The 23,101-nt window shown below is 42.7% G+C and overlaps 2 protein-coding genes across 6 annotated transcripts in view; one reads left to right on the plus strand and one right to left on the minus strand.

Annotated features, from left to right (window-relative positions):
• Positions 1-1,710: 1,710 nt before the first annotated feature.
• On the minus strand, positions 1,711-5,349 carry LOC1280920 (serine protease snake). Of its 3 annotated transcripts, XM_061660195.1 has the most exons (10): positions 5,039-5,309; positions 4,756-4,957; positions 4,529-4,696; positions 4,362-4,456; positions 4,030-4,187; positions 3,574-3,956; positions 3,268-3,503; positions 2,586-3,205; positions 2,177-2,522; positions 1,711-2,111 (listed from the first exon to the last, which is right to left on the minus strand). In XM_061660195.1, exons 1-10 carry the CDS (start codon positions 5,166-5,168, stop codon positions 1,732-1,734), a joined length of 2,718 nt encoding a protein of 905 aa, XP_061516179.1. In that variant the 5' UTR covers positions 5,169-5,309; the 3' UTR covers positions 1,711-1,731. The 3 variants fall into 3 exon arrangements, with proteins under 3 accessions (XP_061516179.1, XP_061516180.1, XP_061516181.1); XM_061660196.1 differs by lacking the exons at positions 1,711-2,111; positions 2,177-2,522 and having other exon boundaries at positions 2,606-2,742; positions 2,823-3,205; positions 5,039-5,313; XM_061660197.1 differs by lacking the exons at positions 1,711-2,111; positions 2,177-2,522; positions 2,586-3,205; positions 3,268-3,503; positions 3,574-3,956 and having other exon boundaries at positions 4,059-4,216; positions 5,039-5,349.
• A 15,408-nt stretch (positions 5,350-20,757) lies between these two features.
• Positions 20,758-23,101, plus strand: part of LOC3291414 (uncharacterized) — a 31,831-nt gene continuing 29,487 nt past the window's right edge. Inside the window, exons 1-2 of one of the 3 annotated variants that reach the window (XM_061657287.1) lie at positions 20,758-20,892; positions 22,760-22,965. The gene's annotated coding sequence lies outside the window, so the exon portion shown is untranslated. The other 2 variants (XM_061657288.1, XM_061657289.1) reach the window with 2 other exon arrangements.

Here is a 23,101-nt window from a genome sequence, read left to right on the forward strand (position 1 = left end):
TCTATTCCGCATACAAAATAGGTCACTTCCTTCCTTTCGGTACATGTCACGAAGCGTCTCGAAATTGGTTTTCACACCTCACAGGAAACTCATCATCGCATCGAACCGTGCTTCCGGTACTGTGCGGGCATCGAGAGCGGCCCACGGCTCATTTGCATTCAGATTGCATTTTTATGACATTTTTGCCTGAAGCACTAGCTTCGTCTTCCGTTTTGCGGGATGCTCGTTGTCGCTCTCAGCGTAGCCAGTGGAGGCTCGAGTGCGTTGCAGTGTCTTCTGTAAGCGAATGGCGCTAGTAAGACTTTCAATTTTCTTGATGCCTCTTTTCGGTAGGAAGTCATACTACGTGACCAGTTTAGAGTATGGGTGAATAAATCAACGGAAGCGTATTTCAGTAACGATAGTATTATGGTTGTGATGCCATACTTGAAGATGTGGTTGAATGAAACCACGATTGTAGCGCGTTAAAGTTTTATCAATAAATATCATACATTAACAAACATCTAGATTAAAAAAATACACCAATCCCCAATGCAAATGAAACAACAATTAAGCTTCCATTTTGCGATGATGCATGCCTTTTGCTAAACGAAGCCAATAGGAAACAGTTGATGTAAGCTGTTACCTAAAAGCCTTATGTTACACGAGCTCACGCTATGGTCAATTTAGTAAACTTTGCATCAAGCGCACAAAAAAGCACAGCCCAGTTATCAATGTTGAGTTCCAGACCCGGCCATGATTTGATGGTGGATGGTGGAGCACCAGGCAAGCACGTAAACTAATGCGGCCCAAATACAGCACACACAACCGCTGCGAGTTTAGTTGTTGCTGGTGATGATGATGATGATGATGATGATGCCCCTTGTACGGGTGCTCATTTGCTCCAAAATTGAAAAAGTTTTACGACAACGGCACCGTTACAGGCGCTGGGTTTACTAGGAAAAGTTTTTAAGCGGCCACTTCAGCAAAAAACCTGCCCCCTCCAGAGCAGCCCTGCAGTCAAAGCCAAGTCTAGCGAGGAATGAAATAATATTATCCTCCAACAAAAAACATAGTAGTGTTGCTCAGTGGCAAACTCCCCCGTTGCTCTGCTGGGGTCGCCTATGGTGCGCGTGTTCGTGTGGTCGAAAATCTCCTTTATTGAGAAGCGAGCATAACACGCAAATGCACGCTTGGACATGGGTATGTTGACGTGAGGAAAGGAGGTAGCAGCGAAAGGGACAAAATACATCCCAGCTTACATGCAGTTAATGAGGGTAAAACTTTTCAATGTTTCTATCTAGCAGCCAACAGCGGGATGGTTACGGTTGGCTCAAGTTCAATCTCATTATGAAATGGCAAACACGTAAGCATTTTCGGGCTTATTTTGTCGGTATGACATTTGGAGCCAAAAGTTTAAATCAACTCAAACTGTATTTCTCAGTGACTGACGTAAGGAAACATAGGTTCGAAAGTCTCGGTGAATAATTAATGAAGCGACCATCACCGGACGCTCACCTGGCGGTGTTGATGAAGGAAATTATTTTATAGTTATGAGCAGATAGTTTTCCTATAAATCCGCTCTATTTTAGAAACACAAACCAGACTACAATATTTAACAAATATAGATAGTTACAGCTATGGTTAAGGGAGAACTTCGGTTATGATTATGGAGAATGGAGAAGTTTAAATCATCAAATCGTTCACTTAAAACATTTAAATAAACCAAAACAGTTCTATTGTTATCTCTTTTTATTTGAGCACTTTGGCAAACCATTCAACATAGAACGCAACACGTCGCACAATGCGCAAGGAGATTTGGGCATAACAGTCCCCATGACTGTATAAGCTAACCAGATAATCTGTTGGCTCTTCGGTTTCGTATTCTTCTCTCCATACTATTGGATTGCCTGCTTGGTAGCAATGACGGTTGCTAACAACAGTTGTAACCTTATCCTGATGTATCTTAAGGCAATTCAGGAATGAATACTCAAGATACACTCGATTTGTTAACGTACAGGGTTCATAATCAACATTCATGCAAACTATTTCCGGTTTGGTTATTGAGAGATTTAACCGTTTTTCGCAGTCCGTTTTGTACAACGGATGTATGTCTTCAAACTCACCAGACTCTGAAAACAAACACTTTTTTATATTAGATCACGTACATTTTGTAACATTTGTAGTTCCAACTCACCATTGTTTAGTATGATTTGTGTCACTGGTAAATGGGTTGTATTTTGCCACAAGCACGCCGGAAACAAGTGTACATGTGGTGTGATGGCTTCCTTTAGCTTTATCACCGCAATGTCGTGCTCTAACGATGATTCATCATACAATGGATGGATAGCTGTGACTTCAATCAGTCCATAACTGAAATTAGCCTGCTCACTGTTCCATCCTTGCTCGCCCAGACGTACAATCGTTGGATCGGTAGGTTGCTTCTGCAAACATGATGCGGCCGTTACTACACCGCGGGTGCTGATGAGATATCCCAAGCATTCGAACTTCAAACCTGTTTCTTGATGCCATCCTATCGAAGCCTGTGAAGAAGTGTTAGACATACTTCGATCACACACCTCAACACCGTTCTAGATGCTACCTACCGTGTGTGAATACTGAAGCGACTTATCTGCTTTCCATTTATCCCCTCGCTCCTTCCTCAAGTGTTGGTATCGTGCTTCACAATCGTTAAATTCTGTCTCTATTTCAGATGGGTGTCTTGTCAGGAGCGTGCTTGGGCAACAGATCACCGCAGTGCTTCTGCAAAAAATAACTCTCCTTTGCATCTTTTCCACATATAGTATAGAAGAGCAGTCGGTAACCGGCACGCATATACCCACGTCTCCATTTGAGTAGCTGCATCGATAACCTCTAAACAGGTCTGTGTCAATGAAAGTCAGTACATCAGAAGTGTGGGAAGTATCTCCATTGCTTTTCTTAGGCAGAAAGATTGACTCCAACCATGGTTTGTAGAATCCAAGCCGTAAACCCACCGAAGGTTCTCCGAATCCACAATCACGCCCAAAAAGATGCAATCCATACGGTTGCTGCTCTACTAAATTAAAAATTGCACCACCCAGAACTAGATCGCACGCACCCGGAACAAGAAACTCTTCGTTTCCAAAACAAAAATGATCGTCTTGAAGGCCTCGGGAAGTCAGATTGCACGTCTGATTTTCATATAACATGACCTTCACAAGCGCTGGATCATCGTTGCGAATAACTGAAAACGGAGAATAGTTTGATACGAAATAGTAAACTTTCTTGCAGACTTGATATAGTTACCTTCAAGGTGATTGTTGCCATGTGAAACCGGGGTGAAACCAGGCAGTTGATACTTATTATAATCGCTAAAACCATAGAGTATGCACTGTGGGCGAAAGTTTGAGAAGGTCTTAAGCTTAAGAACTGCAATATTGTTGTAGAAGCGGTCCGCTTGCTTTGTGTAGTTTGGATGCACAATAATTTCCGTTATATCAATCACTTCCGAATCAAACAACTTCACACGGGATGGATAAGTCCTAGAAATAACAAGTTTTTTTTTTACTTTTCATAACTAAATATGTTGGGCTACTAGTGAACTCCATTTACCCATTGAAGGTGACACATTGCGCCAATGTTACAACTGCATCGGGTTCTGCTAGAATACCAGCACATGCGTCGGGAGGTGGTTGATGCGGCCACAGCATTTGAACACTCGTGACATACATCCTTTCATCGAATTTTCTATCAAATGTTGCTCGCGTATAGGAATTTCTTGAAGCGCAGGCCAATGGCTCGAACATGAAGGCCGTCACTTGTTCACCTTGCTCTTGTAGCGTTTCTATTATCCATTGTTTGAATTTAGCAACCTTTACGTACACACCGGGCTGCGAAACTGCGCACGCCTTACCAAACGACGTTACCCCAACAAGAAACGGAATTTTCGTGTGCTTATAGTACAGATTATAATGTAGCGGTCCTCCAGAATCTCCCTGGCAAGAGTTTTCAAAGCAAATATTGTTTAGCTACAAAGGACACGAACACACTACAATTGCTTCTACTCACCGGGCATGTGTCCATTTCCTCATCCCAGGCGCACAGTTGGTGATCAGCTAGGTCATTACCCAGTCGACGTTGAGTGCGTTTATTGTTATACTTTGCACAATCTGTATTTGTCATCAATTTCAGCTCTGCTTTCAGAAGCATATTTGACTTCTCCTTACCTGCATTAAAAGCATCAAAGAACTTATCACTGGGACGTGGAGTGATTTTAAATTAACTAACATTTTTACTCACATCGAAGTATTGTATTTATAAAGTATCGGAGATTTATTCACAGGCAGATTTATAAAAGTTGTGCTGCCTATGATTAAGAATAACATATTGTTTATACTCACCAAATCCGGTTTGACCCCATCCAGCAACCTCAAGCGTTGAGAACGGTATGCTGTCGTCCAACCACAGACAGGTTGGGATAACTCCTTCGCTTTGGCTTACAGTGTAGGGAAGAATATTTCAGTGTTCATCAAATGACGCTTTAAAACACAACTTTCAAATGACTCACATGACTTTTTTATCCAGCTTCAGCAGCGCAAGGTCATAGTAAACGGTGGATGTATTGTGCAGCGGGTGTCGTATAATTTGTACGATTTTCCTCTCCTGTACAAATTCATCATCGTCATCGTCAAAGAGATTGAGATCACCTATTCGAATTACATCCGGTGGAACATTTCTGCACAACAAGGCGGACTATTACGTTCAAGTGTTTTTGGTTATAGTAGTATGACTTACGTATCCGGATCGGCGTAGCAGTGCGCTGCAGTGAGAATATAGTTTTCCCATATCAACGATCCTCCGCACTTCCACTGAACGGTACCGTCTGGCTGTGTCCAACCAATGGCCGCTATGTGAGCAAACTCTCCAGGAAATGCTGGCGATCCGGATGAAATGAACTGATCCGGGTAAACACTTCTAAAATATCGCAACTCGCAATCTGCAAGACCAGACAAGATAACAGAGCATCAAACACAAAATCACAATTTGTTGTACCCCGGACGCACGGCTCGTGCCTTACCGTCTACAGATGTTCTCTCGTACGGTAGCATTCGTGCCCTGTAGGGAATACCTGTTGGTATCGGCAATTCTGATGTAGACAGAGTAGATGGAAATGCAACGCTCACCAATATTAACAGACACAGTAACATCTTACTTCCACAGGAAACTATGATCAACTGATGCTAACTGAAGATGTTCAATCGCTTTATATTGCTTTAAAACCAATGATTGCCGTCAGTCTGTTGGATGAAGGGTTAAGTGATACTGTGAGCACGGTGCGCACAAAACACCCTTCTATATTGCACTGCACAGTGCATACAGCGGGGTAACGTGATGATCCACTTTTTCAACGTTCATTAGTGCCGGCACGGTCAGTAGAATATGTTAAAAGCGAAAGCTGTGTGAAAACAAAACATCGACCGATAATTGCGCACAGCGCTCAAAAGCATACGGATAGGCGTCAAGTTTGTTATACTTAACATTAGCCCTTCCATAGAAAAAGCGATATCAAAAAAGGATTTCGGTAGCACATGTGTGATAAACGTATTAGATGTTTCGGAAAAAATACAGCTTGCAACATAATTTTAATGTATAAACTTCAAAAATTGTGCCACTTGTTGTTGCTTGTCCCACATCGCGTGCGGTTGTCATAGTGAGATGAAGGAAGTGAGTTCAATTGAAGTAGGAAAGAGATAAGAAGTGATAAACCGTTCTATTGGGTGCCCGCGCAATGAAGCTGCCCTGCTTTGGTGAACGTAATCGCATCGTTTTCGCTCTCTGTCTTCTGTCCTATCAGTCAACTATCAACTATTTGCAAAACCTTCTGCGCAACATGATGTAGGAAAGGTTCATTCATCTACCAATCAATAAAACAACTATCAAAGCTCATATGTTTCAAGTTTGCACATGATTTTTGGTCGTTAATTAACATTCATAAATAAAAACACTGTTGTGAACTCAGTATTCATGAGCCATTAGTTCTTGATCATGTTTTTTGAAGACCAACAAGATAATTTATTAAATCTTAACCCCATAAAGTCTTAAATAAAATACATAAAGTAAATCTTAACCCATAAAGTCACACAAAGTATCAAGCATCATAATCGCATTTGTACAAATAAACTTTAATCGCCTCTCTTAGGAAAGACCATTACAGGCGACGACAGACGTACGAAACATAGACATAAGCTCAGCTTAACGTAACGGCCGTCCTTGTGATTGACTGACTAATTGATTGAATTTATACAAATACGGCGATTTTTATACAAATAATGCCAACAGTATAACAACATGCACGGGTGATCCCCTGGTGTTATATTCCAGTGGACGCCAACCTATGATCTATGAAGCACTTACGATCCGAAGCGCAGAAATTCCTGATTAGCAGAAGTAGAGATTTTGCTCTCTTGTAACTGTTTATAGTGTAAAACAGCTTTTTGCGTAAAAAAATGTATATCTTTTCTAAAACGAAGAATGGTGTTAATAAAAAAAAAGCATTCGGTAGTTCACAGCGGTTATCTTCGATCACTTGAAAGCCCCTGAAAATTGATTTGTGTGCAAGTAATTCATATCAGCGAACACGACTGCAAAGAGTCAAAGGTTGTTTATTGTGATTGTGAAGCACGAAGAAAGCAAAGACTGGAATGGTATCAGTGTGATAATGTGACCGTACTATCTGCAACATAAGTCTTTTTGAAAAAAAAAGCGCATTTGTTAAAGTAAAATTGGGGCTGCTGACTCATTGGATACTATTTTTCAAAGAGCAATTAATGTTTCATTGATGCGAATGAAAATAACTCCATAAAAATCTACCATTTTTGTCCCTATTTTTTAATGCAAACTTGATTGCAATTGCCAACTCTTCTGGAATGCAGTAACGCTTGTCACATAGTTTCAACAGGTTTCCATAGAAAATGAAACATTAACAGATATATTATACAAAGATACGACAAAACCTGCTCATTCTTTATAAAAATCAAATCGGCATGTTTGTGTAACATTCATTCTATCTCAATATTTATAAAGAGTTTCACCGGTATAACCGCAGACAACAAACAGCAAATATAATCGATTCTGTGAAGCGTCATTCATTTCCCCCTCGCAAACCATCGTTTCTTCTTCTGCTCATTGAAATCAGCAAATCAGAATCGCACCCAGAACAGAAGTTTTGCCACCGAATCGGTTTCTAATGGAAGGATTACAAGCCAACAAAACGTTGCCGCCAGGGTAGGGAACGAACGGCCAAGCAAAATGGATTATACTTCCAATCAAAATGTAAATTCTAGTGAAAGCCAGAATCTTTCCATTCTCACCACGCCATCTCACACACCTTCCGTGCAGCGTACGATGAAGACAACGGGGTATTGGCAACTCCTAGAAGGGCTTGATTTCAAAGTGTGTTGTTAGGGTATTGTTTTCCTGCAAAGTTACGCCAAACTTTACCAACCTCCAGGAGTGTAGCTTGCCGACACGGATTGATAATGCGTCCCGAGAAGCGTACCGTTGCTGATGCTTCCTTCCTTTCCCTAAATTAAGGTTGTCACCGTGTTTTCGGTGCCGTACGGAACCGCCAAACTGTATCCATCGGAATCCGGGTTCGGTCGATTAGCCTCAGGCGTGGAGGTTGGAGGGTGAAAGGTACAATCACGCTTTGGTCATAAATTTATTCCAATTCTTTGCCACCGGTGGCTGAGGTTTGTTAGCGTTTGCTCCGTCGACCCTCGGGGTTCATAGGGCGTCCGTTTTGGGACGGGCCCGAAGGTGAATGGGAGCAATTTGGTGAAATATTTTCCACCGGTACGCGCATTGCTTGCTTATCACGTTTCGGTACTTGCGCAAAAACGCGGGGTTTTGCGGTGAAATTTGGTTTGTTCGCACTGCACAAGTAGTGCGTAATTTTAAACCACCAGCAATGGAGACGTTTACGGTGTTCAAAAGACATTCCCTCTCCAAAAGGTTGTCATACAAATTATCCAAATTATTAATTTCACCTTTCTAAAACATGTAATTGAACTTCTTTGTTTGGGGAATACGCACAAATGCTTGCTTTGAATAAATTAACAAACACCTTTGGAAGTGCACAAAATTCATGCGAAATTACAGCGCGTTATTCCTTTGTGCCCACCACCATCTTTTGAGACGATTTTTAACTTCCGTTTCCTGGCCCAAAAGCCACCACCACCACCAGCGAACCAGTCCCCTTTCGCACAGTGGTGGTGTGCGAAATTTACAGAATAATTTAATTTCGCATCTCATTAGCCTGCCAGTGTTTGGAGGGAAATTATTTCTCCTCGACTTCGGCTGGTTTTGGTGCCGTGACCAGGATACGGTATGGGTTCTCTGAAATCTTGGAAACGTCTTTATTCGTGATCGGTACCAGAAAGCATCGGTGCAGAAGGAAAGTTTGTTACGTTTCCGTGGCGAATAATGCTTCCTCGCTGCCTCCTGCCCTACACACCCTCATTCCGCCTTGCAAAGTGGTAAAACAGGGGAGAGAAATTATGATTAAATTCAAAAGGGAAAACCAAAGTCACAAATTAATTCAACAGATTTGTGATTTTGCACCGCTTCCCACTTTTTCCCTGTTTTTTGTATCCTAACCCCTCTCCCCCCCCCCCCCCTCCAACAAAAGCTAACAGCGGTTAAGCAAGTAATCCTGGGTGGTTTTGTTACCATTCCGGAGGGGTTCGGTTGCTCCCCTTGGGCAAGTTTGATGTATTTTATTATTCGGTTTGTGGTTGCTTTCTGTTTGAAGAACAGCGCTGGCACGCTGTTGTGACGTACAAGCTGTTTGATTTATAAATCATTTACAGCACCGACAGCGGTGGAGGTTTTCATCTCGAACCCTTTGAAAAATCAATAAAAGCATTCTCAAATCCACTTCCAGCTCACTCTTTGATATCTTCACTGTAAAGCAGATCATTAAGCAAAGCCCTATCGAATCCCGGAGACAGCGCACACATTAATTGAATCGGCAAACGGGAACAAGCATTGGATAGTGCAAGAACAAAATCACAACCACGGCATACGGCTGAGCAGTTAAGTAGAGGTGACTTCAACCTCTTGATGTCTGGTCACTCAAATCGAGCACCTCTACAGTTGTGTTGGAACACGCTACTTCATCGCACCGCAGTGCGGCATTCCATCGTAAACCAGGGACTCAACTCAACCAAAGTTAGTGTGGGGAAGGTAAAGAGGTAAAAATAATATGCAACCTACCGTTTTACTTTTCAGCTTTCCGGGGGTAAAACCGTACCAAACGGCTGGTGCCAGTACCTTTACTCTCTCCCCCGAATAGATTGAAGCGCAGGAAGAAGAGTGAACGAAATGCAAGCGTTCAGTTTCCTTCTCTCAATTTCCTCGCCTCTTCCCCTGGTGACGAAACGTCGAACGGAACAGTAGCACAATCGCGCAGCAAACTTGAAAGGATATTGAAAACATTTCATTTCCTTTGCACCGCAACACTGCAGGAATCCAATTTTAGTGCTATGGTTATTGGATTTATGTTGGTCGCTTTGGAGCCGGCAGCCTCTTGGTTTGTTCTAGCGTTGCTGCAAAACGTTCACACAGACACAGAGAAAGAAGGAGCTACGGAACTTCACAAACTGTCCGACATTCGCCCTGACACTGACGAGTGAGGTATGTGTAATTTGTTCATTTGAGGTTTCCGACATTCCACCTCCATGGTTGCATGGGTGTTTGAGAGCTTATTTTTGTGCCTTTTTGTCTGCTCACTACCGGGTAGAAGCAGCAACTTAAATGTTACTTTGCACTTTGTGTGCCGAAGAGTTCGATTGCGATCGAAAGGTGCATATGCTTTCATCACAAAGCATGATGTTCACTGCAAAAAGACGGTTCCTCACAAGGTGCAATCAGATTCCGTTGGTCGGTGAGTGAAACTAATTCGATTGAGTGACAAATCGGCTACACAGGGCGCGGCAGTATCTGTGTGCTGCACGGTTACTGTAATCGAAACTTTTCATCGTCCGCTGCAAAGTGCTCAGCTGCATCACTTCTTTCGTTCTCAAACGTCACCACAAAGGGCTGCGACCAGCTGACAGCATGTATGTCTATAGTGCTATAGCTCTTCGAAATTGGGGTGCATTCCTCGATTAAAGGGTATTTTTCTTCGACCACAACACGGATGCAAATAATCGTTTTAGCAAAAGGCTTACACTATGCTCACATTTTGGACGTTTGGATCGAAGCATGTAGAATTTGCCTACGGTGGGCAACGTGTGGTGTGTGTGTGTGGTGCGCTATGGATGTTGCCAAATTGCACATTCCTGCTCGGTGGTTCATGATTTAGTGACGCTCTTGGGGCCATTGGAACGGTGCCGCTGTCGTCAATTGCAATGAATCAAATGAGATGCATGTGAAAAATGCATATGCAGCTTTTGGGGTTTTTATTGAGGTTATATCATTCGATTGGCATTGTAGAGCAATAAATCACAGCCTTTGCTGTGTCGGGTATTGCAATGCTGATGCAGTTTTAGAGCGATTTTTATGGCATTTTTCTGATAATCAAATGCATGATTAGAGTCTGAACCTATGCCATTGCAAAGTTTAAGCATCTAGATATCCATTTGTAAGAATATATATTAACGCTCTGATATCTGACGCTCTCATTTCATAGTTGGATTTCCAAGAATTCCGTTTTATAGTAGAATTGGACCAGTCGATTATTAGAAAATATCTCTAAAATTATAAAAATATGTCCAGTTTCATAGATCATTGATTCTATGCATTAATCGATTCTCAAAAATAAGGACTTGATACTATCTTCTAATTCCAAATTGTCCTTCGAATATTAAGAAAGCCTTTAAATGTTTGTCTTGATGAAGAGCATTTATTTAAATTATCTGAAGGCGAAGTGATGTAACAAGCAAGGACTTGAAGGAACTATATACAATTAGATCTCCCAATAAGAGGCGAATCAGCCCAATTGGCTCAAAGCCTCTATAAAAATAAAGAAAAAAAAGACCTCTCAATGTTCACACATGTTGTTCACACAATAAATCTTTTGGAGATAAAATATCATAAATGAGTGTTAGTATGAGTTTCCTATTTGACCGTATTCATAAAACGTTTAGTTGAATAACAATGCTGCAAATGCATGCTGTAAGCGTAACTCGGTGAAATATTTTCCATTTTTTAACAAACTTGACTATACTCATTTTAGCAGATACAGAACATCTCAAAAATTGAAAGATAATAATAAGCTGTACTTTGCTTTACCGCACATCAAACGTCCTTGAATACGCTACTCAAGACAGTACTATCCTCTCTAACAACCAACCCATCAGTACCTTTACCGTCTTTATAGTCTCGCAATTTATGATACGATGAAAACTATCCTTGCCGGTCTTCTTCGAGAACCGCGGTACGGTCCACCACTAATCAGCATTCCCAGCAACTTCATCAACTTCACAGTCATCATAAACTGGCGCGAAAAGAAGGCAAATTTTCCCCCCACTACTACCACTGCTGCTGCTGCTGCTATGACAGTTTCGGTGCGGTTGAAAGTTTGATGGTGAAATTTCACCCCAGCCCGTGCTTGCCAGAAGTTTAACGCTCCAACTGCATCGCATCGCATTCCAATTCATATTTTTCCTCCTTTGCACGCTTGTGTTTTTTTTGGTCTGGAGTTTCTTTGCTGCAGTTTGGAAGTAGTTTATCGGGAGAGTAAGAAGCAGAAAAAACGCCTCGTTTTGAAGGTAAAACTAAACGACACGCAAAAAAACACACGCTTTGCGGAAGTAAAGCGCTCCCCCGAAAGCGTCAGCATTGCGAAGAGGGACGAGCTCTCGCGCGTAAGAAGTGTGAACTGTTTGAAAAGAAGCTTCGCCACATTTACATAAGACAGTGAATGAGTTTCCCTGCTCCATCGTTGCTCCATCACATTTATAAACTGCTCAACTGCTAACGACCACCGGGTACGAATGTCATTCAGCAAGGGGCGTTAAGAGTGAGGCTGAAAAACAGACGATCTGTCCACGGGGGATGGAAGTTTCCTTCCTTCCTTGCTTCAGATTCCCACCGCCCCCCATCCGCCGTACGATGTGCGAATCGAGCGCTTTGCATATTGCTTCTTGTCATAAACTTTTTCGATTAAACATTTTCGGAAACTTTCGCTCAGCGTGCTGTGTGTGCTAAGCGATGCAAAATCCTTTCCTTAAGCAGTTGCCTCGCACTGCTTTGCCTCTTCTTTTCTTTCGTTCCCGTTTTGGAAAGCTCTTTGAAGCTCTAGTTGAACGAAAAGGGATAATTTGTCGGGAGAAAAAAAGCTCTCAAACGATGTAACTGTGAAAACAGAACCAATATGTTTTGGGGTTATTTTCAAGGTAAAAAAGATATGTGTTAAAAAGATATGCGGTTTGTTGTATCATTGCTTGCAGTGCAGGAGGTTTAAAATGTTTTAGGCTATTTTAAGCAACCTTTGTGCAACACTGAATTAGAGTTGTAGCATAAATCACATAAATATATCTACTTTTCCGGCATTTTTAGTACAATCATATACTTTATTAAGAGACTGCAGTACGTTTGTCACATTAATTAGTTCTAGAAGCAAATTAGATTTTTTTTCAGGGTTTGCTTTGCTGCAAACAGATTCAATTTGTGAAAAATGTTGCAATATTACTTACTTTTCTCTTATCTATATATTTCTTTCTTTTTCATTTCTATTCACTTGAATTGGTCACAAAATCTTTTCATAAATATATTTATGAAAGTCTTGATAATTTTGCATGAATTGTTGATATGTTGACTTTACAGGGTTTCTCACTATGTATTGGTCAGTTCCCATGATTTGTTGGTGCGTTCCCACGATTTTTTGATCGTTACCCATAGGTTTTTTGTTCGTTCCCATAATATATTGGTATTTTCCGATTGGATATCAATACTATTGGACCAAAAAATTCTGAAAAAAAATCATGAGAACGCTCCAAAAAAATTTGGGAACTAACCAAAAATTGATAGAAACCAACCAATAAATCGTGGAAAACCCTGTAATACCATGTTTTAATGTTTGTTTTCGTTAGTTTTGTGGTTGAAATTGTTACTTTTTAAACTTATAATATTCCAATACTTTTTGCTATAAAAAATTGCATTATTATTGAAAAATTGTTTTGATAATATAAGAAATTTGAGCATCAAACAATTTAAAGTATTAATTTGTAACAACGTTTCAATATGAAGCACTGTTTTACGATTCTTTTCACAGCACAAGTTTGTGCTATCATTGCAAACACTTTGTGCTACCTTCTGCTACAAAAGTTTTTCAGCTTGATTTAAGGAACTGAATCCGTAAAGAGAAAATAAAAGCTCCAGTAAGCTCGCCAAACAACAATTCTCGCTGGACCACGCCAACGAAATCACAAATTCTTTCGCATGAAGTGAAGTTTAATTTCGGTTCGTTTGGAATCCGGATTTCCTCCCAGGTGTGCTTGACCTCCCGACTCTGCCGCCCCAGAAGGGGAACTTTTGCCCACGTGCTCTACTTTGACCTCCTATTTGTTTCCTTCATTTGTTTGACACGATTTCTCACCCCGGAGAAATCCCGCCGGGGAAAGAGGATCAAACAATATGGCCCAGCAGAAGAAGGCAATGGTGGTGGGAGAGGGAGAGGGCGGATTTTCTACAAAACTGGACCAAAAACTTTCCAACCATCGCCATCATCGCCTGGTGCGCGTTTTATTTTGCTGGCGCTTCGACGATTCCGACTTCCGGCGAGAAAGTTTGATTGCAATCGATTCAACTTCAGCGCCAGCCACAACGCCTCCAGGTGAAGGTGAAGTTTGTGCCGGCAAGCGTTCATTTATCCACGGTCTGCCTTTAATCTTCCCGTCCCGCTGCACTCCAGCGGCACCGAGATGCCAACGGCAGGTGGGTTGATGAGATATGTGTGTGTGGGTGCGTTGCACAATGCTTCGGGCGCTTTAATTTATATTCAAACTTTCGGCAATCGATGAGCTATTTTGAGGATTTGTGTGAACGAATCGAATGGCAAGGAAATGGAATACCGCATACCGGAATGGGAGCTCGGTTTTTGGGGATACTATTTTGACTAGCTAACACATTCAGTTCTAAATTTAGCCGTCATCCATTGCGGAACTGATGGATTACGAGTTAATTTCGATAAAAGCATTTCGGCAAAGGCTCCCATGCGCTGCTTATTTTAAGCGCTTCACCAAACACAAACGTAGCATGATTTTCCGATTGCGCATTAGGCTGATGAAAATTTCATTCAAAGTCAAACTGGCGAAACCCGTGAAGCTGTAATGTATCAAATGTAGGTCGTTCGCTCGCTGGGACCACCACCAAGCGCGCCACCCAACATCGTACCGACCTCAGCAAAAAGCCACACACGGAGTACAAAAAAAAGCTCCCAATGGGTCACACACAAGATACAGTTGTTCTTGTGTGTGTTTTGTAACAGTGTGTGTTAGTGTGTGGACGTGTTTGCGTTAGATGGGGGCAGCGCCGGGTTTTATTGCCACTGGGAGTATTAAATTATTTGTAATGTCATTTTAATGGTCCTGGGCCGGCTGGGCCCAAATGCGCCTGGTAATCACAACAATGACGATGGTGCTGATGATGACGATCATGACTGGTGAGGGTGACGAGCAGAATAGCTCACATGATGCTGATGTGTGTAGGCTTCGTGCCTGTCGGCCTCGGGGTGGTCGAGGCGACATGAAATAGAGACTATTTGGATGCGCCCCCACGGAGAATGGTATTTTCTACTCACACACACTTGTTTTGGGCAGGATGGCTGTGCTCCGGGAGCGTTTGGGGCAGGTTGGACAGGTCGGAAATATGTTTCTGGAAAGATAAGGCCGCAAAACATACGGTCTCTGTAGGTTGGTCGTTTGCGATGCGATGAACATTAAAGCTGACGTGTTTCGATCATCTGTTGCGTTCAATGGGTGTGGGGCAAGCAGAGATGAATGCTTCCGTTTGGTGGGGGATGGCGAATTCAACGCTATAACGCTACTTTTTCACTATTTTTTATCTTTTTTCTTTTTAAATAAATGAAATTTGTCAAATGACGTGCTAAAAAATGCGAAATAGAATACTGTTTGAAGAGCTGTGAAAGGGATTGACTTTCTTTTATTAGCTTCGTTCACATTGAGATGCATGAAGGCCCAGAGATCTTAACTAATGAATGTACTACCTTAAGGTGTGTTTAGTTTGGAATAGATTAGTGTTCATTGGACCTCATTGGACTCACCAAAGTTCCGGATCAGTCAAATTTTGGATTTCATCACACAGTATTCATGTTAAAGAGATTTATATGAGAACTGGTGTGACTTAGGTCCAGCTTCATCCGTCGAGAAAAGTGCTTTAAAATGAACTGCTTCGTCGGCTTGGTCTTTGTCCAGTGTATCTGCAATTTTAGGATCTTTGCATTCGAAGCATCCATTAGTAGGCCTTAACTACATATGAGCTACATAGGACATAGACTAATGGTGACCCATTGAAGATGATTCCCAAAACTCCAGTCTCTACTTACTGTGTAGCTCTCACTACTACCAGTTCGAGAAGAAGCCTATCTCTATCATGACTTCTTACCTAAACTGCCGAGTTTTATATTCTTTTCTATCACTGAAATGTTTTGAAGCAAAATGTAATGTTCTTTTCCTGAGTACACTCAAAATGGTGCATTTACCCGAAGAGTATCGCTTGCGATCATAATAAAATTCACCCGCTTCAATGCCACAGCATCACGCACCGTCTACCCGCCTGGGAAAGCAAGCGCCGTAAATTAGTTTAGTAGAATTTATTTCAAATCCCTTTCATCAATAACACCTGACAAATGTACCGCTCGCTGCCTGCTTTCGTACACAATAACACTTCCCTGCAGCACGCGCGCACGCTGACAGTGCGGAGCGATTTATCACTTCACCGACATTAGACCGATGCCTCCCGCAAAACCGCACACCGACCGGCACTTGAAACCAACGATCGACGGAATCGGGTTTGTTGTTGACCTACATTTGTCGTACCGTTTGAATAATGCCACCTTTGACGGCTTTGCTGAAGTATGGAAACAATACTAAAACCATCCTTAGGATACTCGTGAAGAAAAAAATACTGCTAACCCATAAACAGTATCATCGGAAGCACCTGGACCGGATGAAATATTGAGCACGGGAGCGTATTTGCGCATATTTGACGTCACAATTGTTGAGGCCTGCAATATCCCGGAAGCACCGGAAGGATACATAAGAGGTCGGATAAACACGGCTCGTATCGAACCCTTGCTGTCCCATCAGTATCATCATCATCATCTTCAGGACGCAAAACTGGCGCGACCGACCGGCGGCAGGACAAGCGCCCCCAAAAAGCCAACGGCACTCCGGCCAGTATGATTTATGTGCAATGTGAAAAATGTATTGAAGAAGCACATAGCGAAGAAAATGGTTTAGAAAATAATGCAGCTGGAATGGAGGATGCAGAAAGAAAACAGAAACGTTAGCTGCAGAGAAGATTGGCGACAAAGCAGATCCACTTTGGTGCAGCCAAGCTGCAATTCGTCTGAAGACGGTTTGGACGAGCCCGGATACATGAGCCGTATATGAAATGTTGAAGAAGCGAAGGCACTACCCTGTACACTGTCGCATGGACATGTGTGTGGCAGTGACCATTTTTTTTTTCTTCGCTAGCGCTATTTTTCTACATCTCCAATAGCATTGCAGTGTGGGGGAAAAGGACTCCTCTCGTCCGTTCACATCCAAAACACATCCAAAAGGCTTCGCAACGTTTGGAGCAGAGAAAAATGCGAAACAGTGCAGTGCAGACACGGGTGTTTACGCAGAAACACTGGCAACGGGCAATGCATGAGCATAACTTATTCAAATGTAAATTTATCTAAAGCTTCGTGCACACATACACAGGGATACACATGGAGCTGATTCTCGAAGCCATCGAACCAGACAGCATACAACGTGGGAGGGAAAATGGTAAATAGTACCAAGTGAGGTTTGTTTGGATGCTTTCTTCTTGAAATTGTCCGTACCTTTTTCTGTACCTCCGTTGAAAATTGGTAGACAAGAAACTGGCACCGAAGGTCAGAGTGTCTTCAAGTTTGATAAGGGTAAAATAGACAAAGTCCTCCCGCCCCTTTCCAATTTGAGATAGAAATGGGAATGTTTGGTTGGAGCAGAACGGAACGGTAGTATAGATCGTGAGGAAAGATGACCCTTTTATTGGGTAATAAATTCATTAAATTTAACTTGTGCCGTAAGATGGGCAGGAGCGCTCGAGCGTATACTTTTAGGGATGGTTTCTTTCATAGCTAGAATAGTTGACAGTGTTCTGAAAATGGTTGAATATGTTACATTTATGTGTTTCTTTTGAAATTTAAAAAATAAATACCAAATACAACTACCAAAAGGGATGTATTTCATTCAACAAATCAATTTACATTCGTTGTAATGTTTGAATTCATAATTTTAAGAAAAGTGTCATATGTTCATGATCCTTGATTCAAAATCACACTTAAATGATCACCAAGCAATCGGAGTGGAGAAGTGCAAAAATGCAACCAAGCAGGACGTATAAAACGTGTTAATAAAATCTCAATCTTTTGGATAGTTAAATGCTTTGAGTTTCTCCACAGAAACATTGCAACATTTTGCCGGTCTGCCGGAGCATGTTGAGTCGACCAGAACAGACAGCAATTTGAATGAGAAATGTTTAGGTTATACAGCAAGTGGGATAGAATAGCCCTGTTTATTTTTTGTTTTTCTTTGTACTTTTTTAAAGGTTCCGTAGGATCAGTTGCACAAATGTGTACATAAGGCGATCGTAGTCTACTCGGCTTGTTAGTTCATTTGGAACCCAGTTATTGTCCTTTGGAATCATTTCAAGAGTTTTCCTGGTGTGGTTGTTCAGCATATTCACCCAGCATGGCGTCTAGTTGTCTCAAATGTTCCCTGAAATGTTCCTGTTCTTGTAATTCAAAATTACCTTTTTTAAACCTGACAAACTACTTCGGACAAGATATTTCAACTGCAGCATCATGAACTTAGCATAAATTCCCATCAAGAAACAATGACTTTTAATAGGGTGTTCCTCCATTATGTCAATCATAAATCAGTATCATCCATAGAACCACACTACTTCTTACAAAATTTTCCATATTTGGAGCTTACATAAATTATAATGTATCCAGTTTAGCCAAATGATAATTTCGGGAAAGGAAAGGCTAAAGAAACATTATAAATAATAACTTTGTTACCCAATATAATAAGAATATGTACTGCTAAAAATTTAGGTATTTTTGTAGTGTGATACAATTATTACATCTAGATTTTGAGGTCAGTTAAAAGCAAAAGTACTCAGTACAAGTTTCGATGAGCTCAACTTATAACATGCCTATTGCCTGCCTAAAATGCCTAACATACCTAAAAAACCAATGACGGAATATTTACAGAAAGAGTTAGTATGTTTATAAAGATGAGGGCCTCATATTTTGCATTTCGAATATATTCTGATACACAAAACACCATGCAGTAACTCTATTATTCGGTAAAAGCTATTATGTTACGCAGAAAGACTATGCATGCGCGAAAGGAGCATCCGTACCAGTTCAGTTGAAGCAAAATCAATAAACCACACCAACCATGACAGATGATCGGTTCATTTCATTACAAACAGCACGTAACATTGCTTCGATTCTAACAACTCTGTTTCATTTCATGAGTAAAGATAATTCGTTCGAACCGTGTGAGGATTCAGCATCACCAATTCCCCCCAGTAGCATCCAATCAAATAAACTTCATCGCGTTTTCCTCCTCCAGAACTCCAGTTCGCCTTGTCTTTTTCGCCCCCGCTCAGCCCGTTCCGTACATCCATAAGCTACCAGGTCGTTTCCCTTCCCAGCGGGTGGTAACGTGATTAGCTCGGGCCCAGTGCGTACAGAACACGCGTACCGAGTACGCAACGTTCACCTCGTGCTCGCCGCCCCATAACTCATAATCCGCAATCCTATCAGCGCAGTTCGATTTGCTGAAACCATCGATCAAACCGGTCAGCTTATTGCGTGGTTTGATTAGATTACTGGATTAATATTTATTTATTCTTCATTTGAGTTCGACTTTCATTCGCAAACCTCGCGTGGCACGCGGTACGTTACCGCCGTCCTATTCGACCACCGGCCAATACCTTTTCGTTTGATGATTGTGCTCGGGCGTGTGGTCTGCCCCAGGAAGACCAGCAAGACGAAGGATTTCATCTTCACAAACAACTCTCCAGGGAGTCCAGGGACACGGGGGAGGGGGAAGAAAAGGCCGACAAAAAGGAGTGACTAGCGGCCACAACGACACCATCAAGAGTTACGGTGACGTTACAAGATTTATGCTGATTGCGGTTTATTATTATAGCGTCACAGTCACCGTGCAGCGTGCGCGCGCCCCTCTCGCGCCAGGCAGCGTGAAATTTCATTCCGCGAGGCCCGACCAAACACAACGCACGCCCAAAAGGGACGCCGAAAGTGTCGCCCTTCTACGCACTTTACGCGGTTGTTTCATGTTTTGCGGATGGCGGCGTTCCAGGTCGGACGGTGTTGAGAGTGCTCGAATCGATCGAGAGTGATGTGTTGTGTGTTGTTGGAATAGACGACCCTGCTACGAAAGTAGAAAAGGATGTTGATAATCTTGGTGGTGAATGGTTTTATGATCCTAAAGGTAGTTCAAGAGCATGCTTGAGAAAGACATCTAAAACAACAAGAAAAATTCAATACAGTTCGTTAAAGTTATCCCTAGCACTGTATAATATCAAATTGATTTGTTTTTACGAAAATCCAATAACTGTCATTTTCTATAGTTTCCATTCTACGTTGTCATCCATTTGTTTTGTTGTTACCGTATTCCAACATACCGCCATGCCGTTCCGGCCCAAGAGGGAAATGAAAACGCTTTGTTACACGAACCCACTTTCCTACCAATCCATATTTAATCCCTTGCAGAGGGTTTGGCACAAGCATGTGCCAGCATTCGCTGAACTAAAGGTCACGTCATAGCCGTCCCCATGGCCGTTCGTTTTTGCTCACGACGGCTTCAAAGCGGTATAAGACCATAATAGCTTCTGGATAGGACATTCTTGAAGAGGCCGAGGCCGAGCTCAGCAAAGGGGCCTGCAATGAAGCAATGAAAATAATCGTTTAAAAGTCATAATAATGCTTGACTGTGCTGTTGGAGTTGGAGAGTTGGAGTATGAGTCAAGTCATTGAAGAAAAGCAGTTCTGATTTTTGTACATTCTATCGGCCTCCAAGGACAATTTTATGTGAAGAACACAAAAAAAACTTATTGGATTGGTTTTTTTTTCAATTATTGAAAGGTTTTTTCGCTTTTAAAGGCCTCTCTTCTTAGAATTTAATTCACCGTGCATAACTTTAGGCGCAAATGAAAGAATCCTTCACAAGGAAGGCAGTGCGTCGCTTCTTTCAACGTCCGAAACCGCCACAACACTCATAGTAAGCAGACACGTAATGTAATACGTTTGTAGGGGAATGTTACGTCCACAGTGGACAGCGCATGCGCTCAAAATTAGAAACAACAAACACACTTACACACAGCAAAAAAGGCGAACAAAACTCACTTCATTCAAACTGACAGCCTCGCTGGCGGCTGCTGCTGCTGGCACGCGTTCGGTTCCCTTTTACTTCCCCACTTAGAATCCCACGTCTTCGGCACGGCGCACGGTTCGGCACCATCCTTGGCGAGAACAGGCACCATCGTGTGGCTCGTGCCATCAGTTGTCCGGTAGAACGTAAGCGAGTCGGTTCGGTCGGTGTTTTCCCGCGCGTGGCGCATTTTCGGTGTGGCGTGCGTATACCGGGGTGTCGGCATTCAATGTGCCAGTGTGCAGTAAGTTTTGTGGTGAAGGGTGGCAAGCAACTGTGTGTGTGTGTGAGTAAGGGAGCTAGGAAGATAGGCACCAAAAATAGACATCGAACAGCGGGACAAAACAAGACCTGAGATTGTGTTCTGTGTGGTACGGTCAACGTAAAAGATATGCCACCCCACGGTAAAGGATGTGTTGGTGTGCGTTCCAAGGGATGCAGACATGTAAGCGTAGTCCAGCGTCCAGTGGGTTTTCCGGTGGTGGTTGTAATCCTTTCGCCTGCCGGAGTTATGATTCGGGAAATTCGAAACTGGGACCGTTTTCACCATTTCCCCGTAGAAGAAGAGCTTTGCATCTGGTGACGGTCATATCCACCAGTTGGGTATAACTTCACAGGACCACAAAAAAGGGGTTTTCTTACATTCTTTACGTTTTATAGACGATACAGTTGAATAGGCTCCCTCAACTTGCAACAGTGTGTGGTGAAGTGGATCGTTTCCCCATTCACGGGTTCGCGCGCTTCAACAAAGAACGCCGCGAAGGATTGGCCTTCATTTTTCACACAACACAGCAGCACCGGAATGGAATTCTGATTTTCGGAGAAAATCAGCATACGTATCAGCGTACTCCGACCGGGAGGTGGGATGGCTGAGCGTACCATAAATCATTCCGGATTCGTATCCGCAGCAGCCGAAGCAGCTGCCTAACCTTATCTGGGCCACTGCAGTGTCGATATCGGGACAGTATCGGGACAGAAGTGATGAAGGTAGCTCTGGGAATTCCCCAACCAACGCGGTACAGAGCCGCGTTGTCTAGCGTTACGCGAATCTCCCTCCGGGAAGGAAACGAGCACAGCTGCCGCTAACGTCTTTTTATCGGACCATCTTGAGCCGCGCTACGCGCTAGGAGAACAAGTAGGGGACCAAAATATGGTAAAATAATAACATAAAAAACCACCTTCACCCTCTTCGTAGTGGGTGAGATAAACGGGGGGTGAGTTTGTGTTTGGCGAGGAAGACCGCCTTCCTTTTGGACCGGGAAGGGTCTTTCGCAACACTCCCTATTTCTTCGCCACAAACACACGTGCGCACGGGTTTTCGTGTACCGGGCGCGCGCGAGTATTTGTTTTCATCGGTTGATTTTCTTTCCCGCACACTTTCACCACCTTCCCTTTTTCTGCACGATGGGCCCACGACTCGACGACCTAGGATTGTGAGTTTTCCACCCTTCGCGTTAAATGTTCCCTTTGCTTTGCTGCCGCTGCCGTGTGCGGTCCTTTCAAGCGATGTTCAAGCGATCGTACGCACCTCTGTTTGCTCATCAAAGCAGGCCAGAGGGAACGCGAACGCTGCACGTATTGGTGCTCTTTGTGGGTGTGGTAGTGTTGCAGCAGCAGTTGTGACGCGCGTATGTGTGTGTGTGTGCGTATACGCGCGCTGCATGTGCTCGTCCCGCGTTTGGAGTTAGGAAATGCCGGTAGCATATCAATTCCCTCTGTTCGGTTGAAGTTTACGGGCGCGGCGGGATAAAGTTTTCCATGAATCTCGGTAACGTTAGTACTTTAACAAATATGTGTGTGTGTTGGTGTGCATTTCAGCATGTGTGTGTGTAGGTTTGTGTGAGCTGATTTTAACATTCGTGCGCTAGTGTGGTGGATAAACATAAAAGCAAGGGGAATAGGAAAAGTTTTATGAAAATCTCCACCAACTAACGGAAGGGCAGCAGCGTGTAGCCTACTTTAAGGCGCAAAGAGCGGTTGAGCTGGCGGTGTAACATCACTTCCTGCACGGCGTTAGGATGCGTTGTTGAGTGTTTTGCGTACTGCAAATGTGGCTTAAATTGTTTGAATTCATGACGAATGTTTTCGCTTTTCCTTCTCTTTAAATAAAGCACCAATAGTGCCAAGTGAAAAATAAACCACAGGCATGAGTTTATGAAGCGACACAGGTGAAGTGAAGTGGAAAACGTTATTTTGAGAGTGGATGCGAAACAAAAAAATGCTATAATGTTGACAAACTCCAAGCAAACAGAAACGGCCTAGCTAGTAAAAGTTTCACCTGCGTTTGAATGCGGCGGGAGGTCGGATTGAATTAAAGGTAAGTTTATTTGGACAACATATGGGTTAAAAACGAACTATGAAGCATCTTAATGGGTATATCAAACTAGTATTACTGTTGAAATTACTTGTGTCAAAAATTCGCTCGATTAGATTTCATTCGATTCGCTCTTTGG

The sequence above is a fragment of the Anopheles gambiae genome, chromosome 3 (assembly GCF_943734735.2).
Source record: "Anopheles gambiae chromosome 3, idAnoGambNW_F1_1, whole genome shotgun sequence".
NCBI lineage: Eukaryota > Metazoa > Arthropoda > Insecta > Diptera > Culicidae > Anopheles > Anopheles gambiae.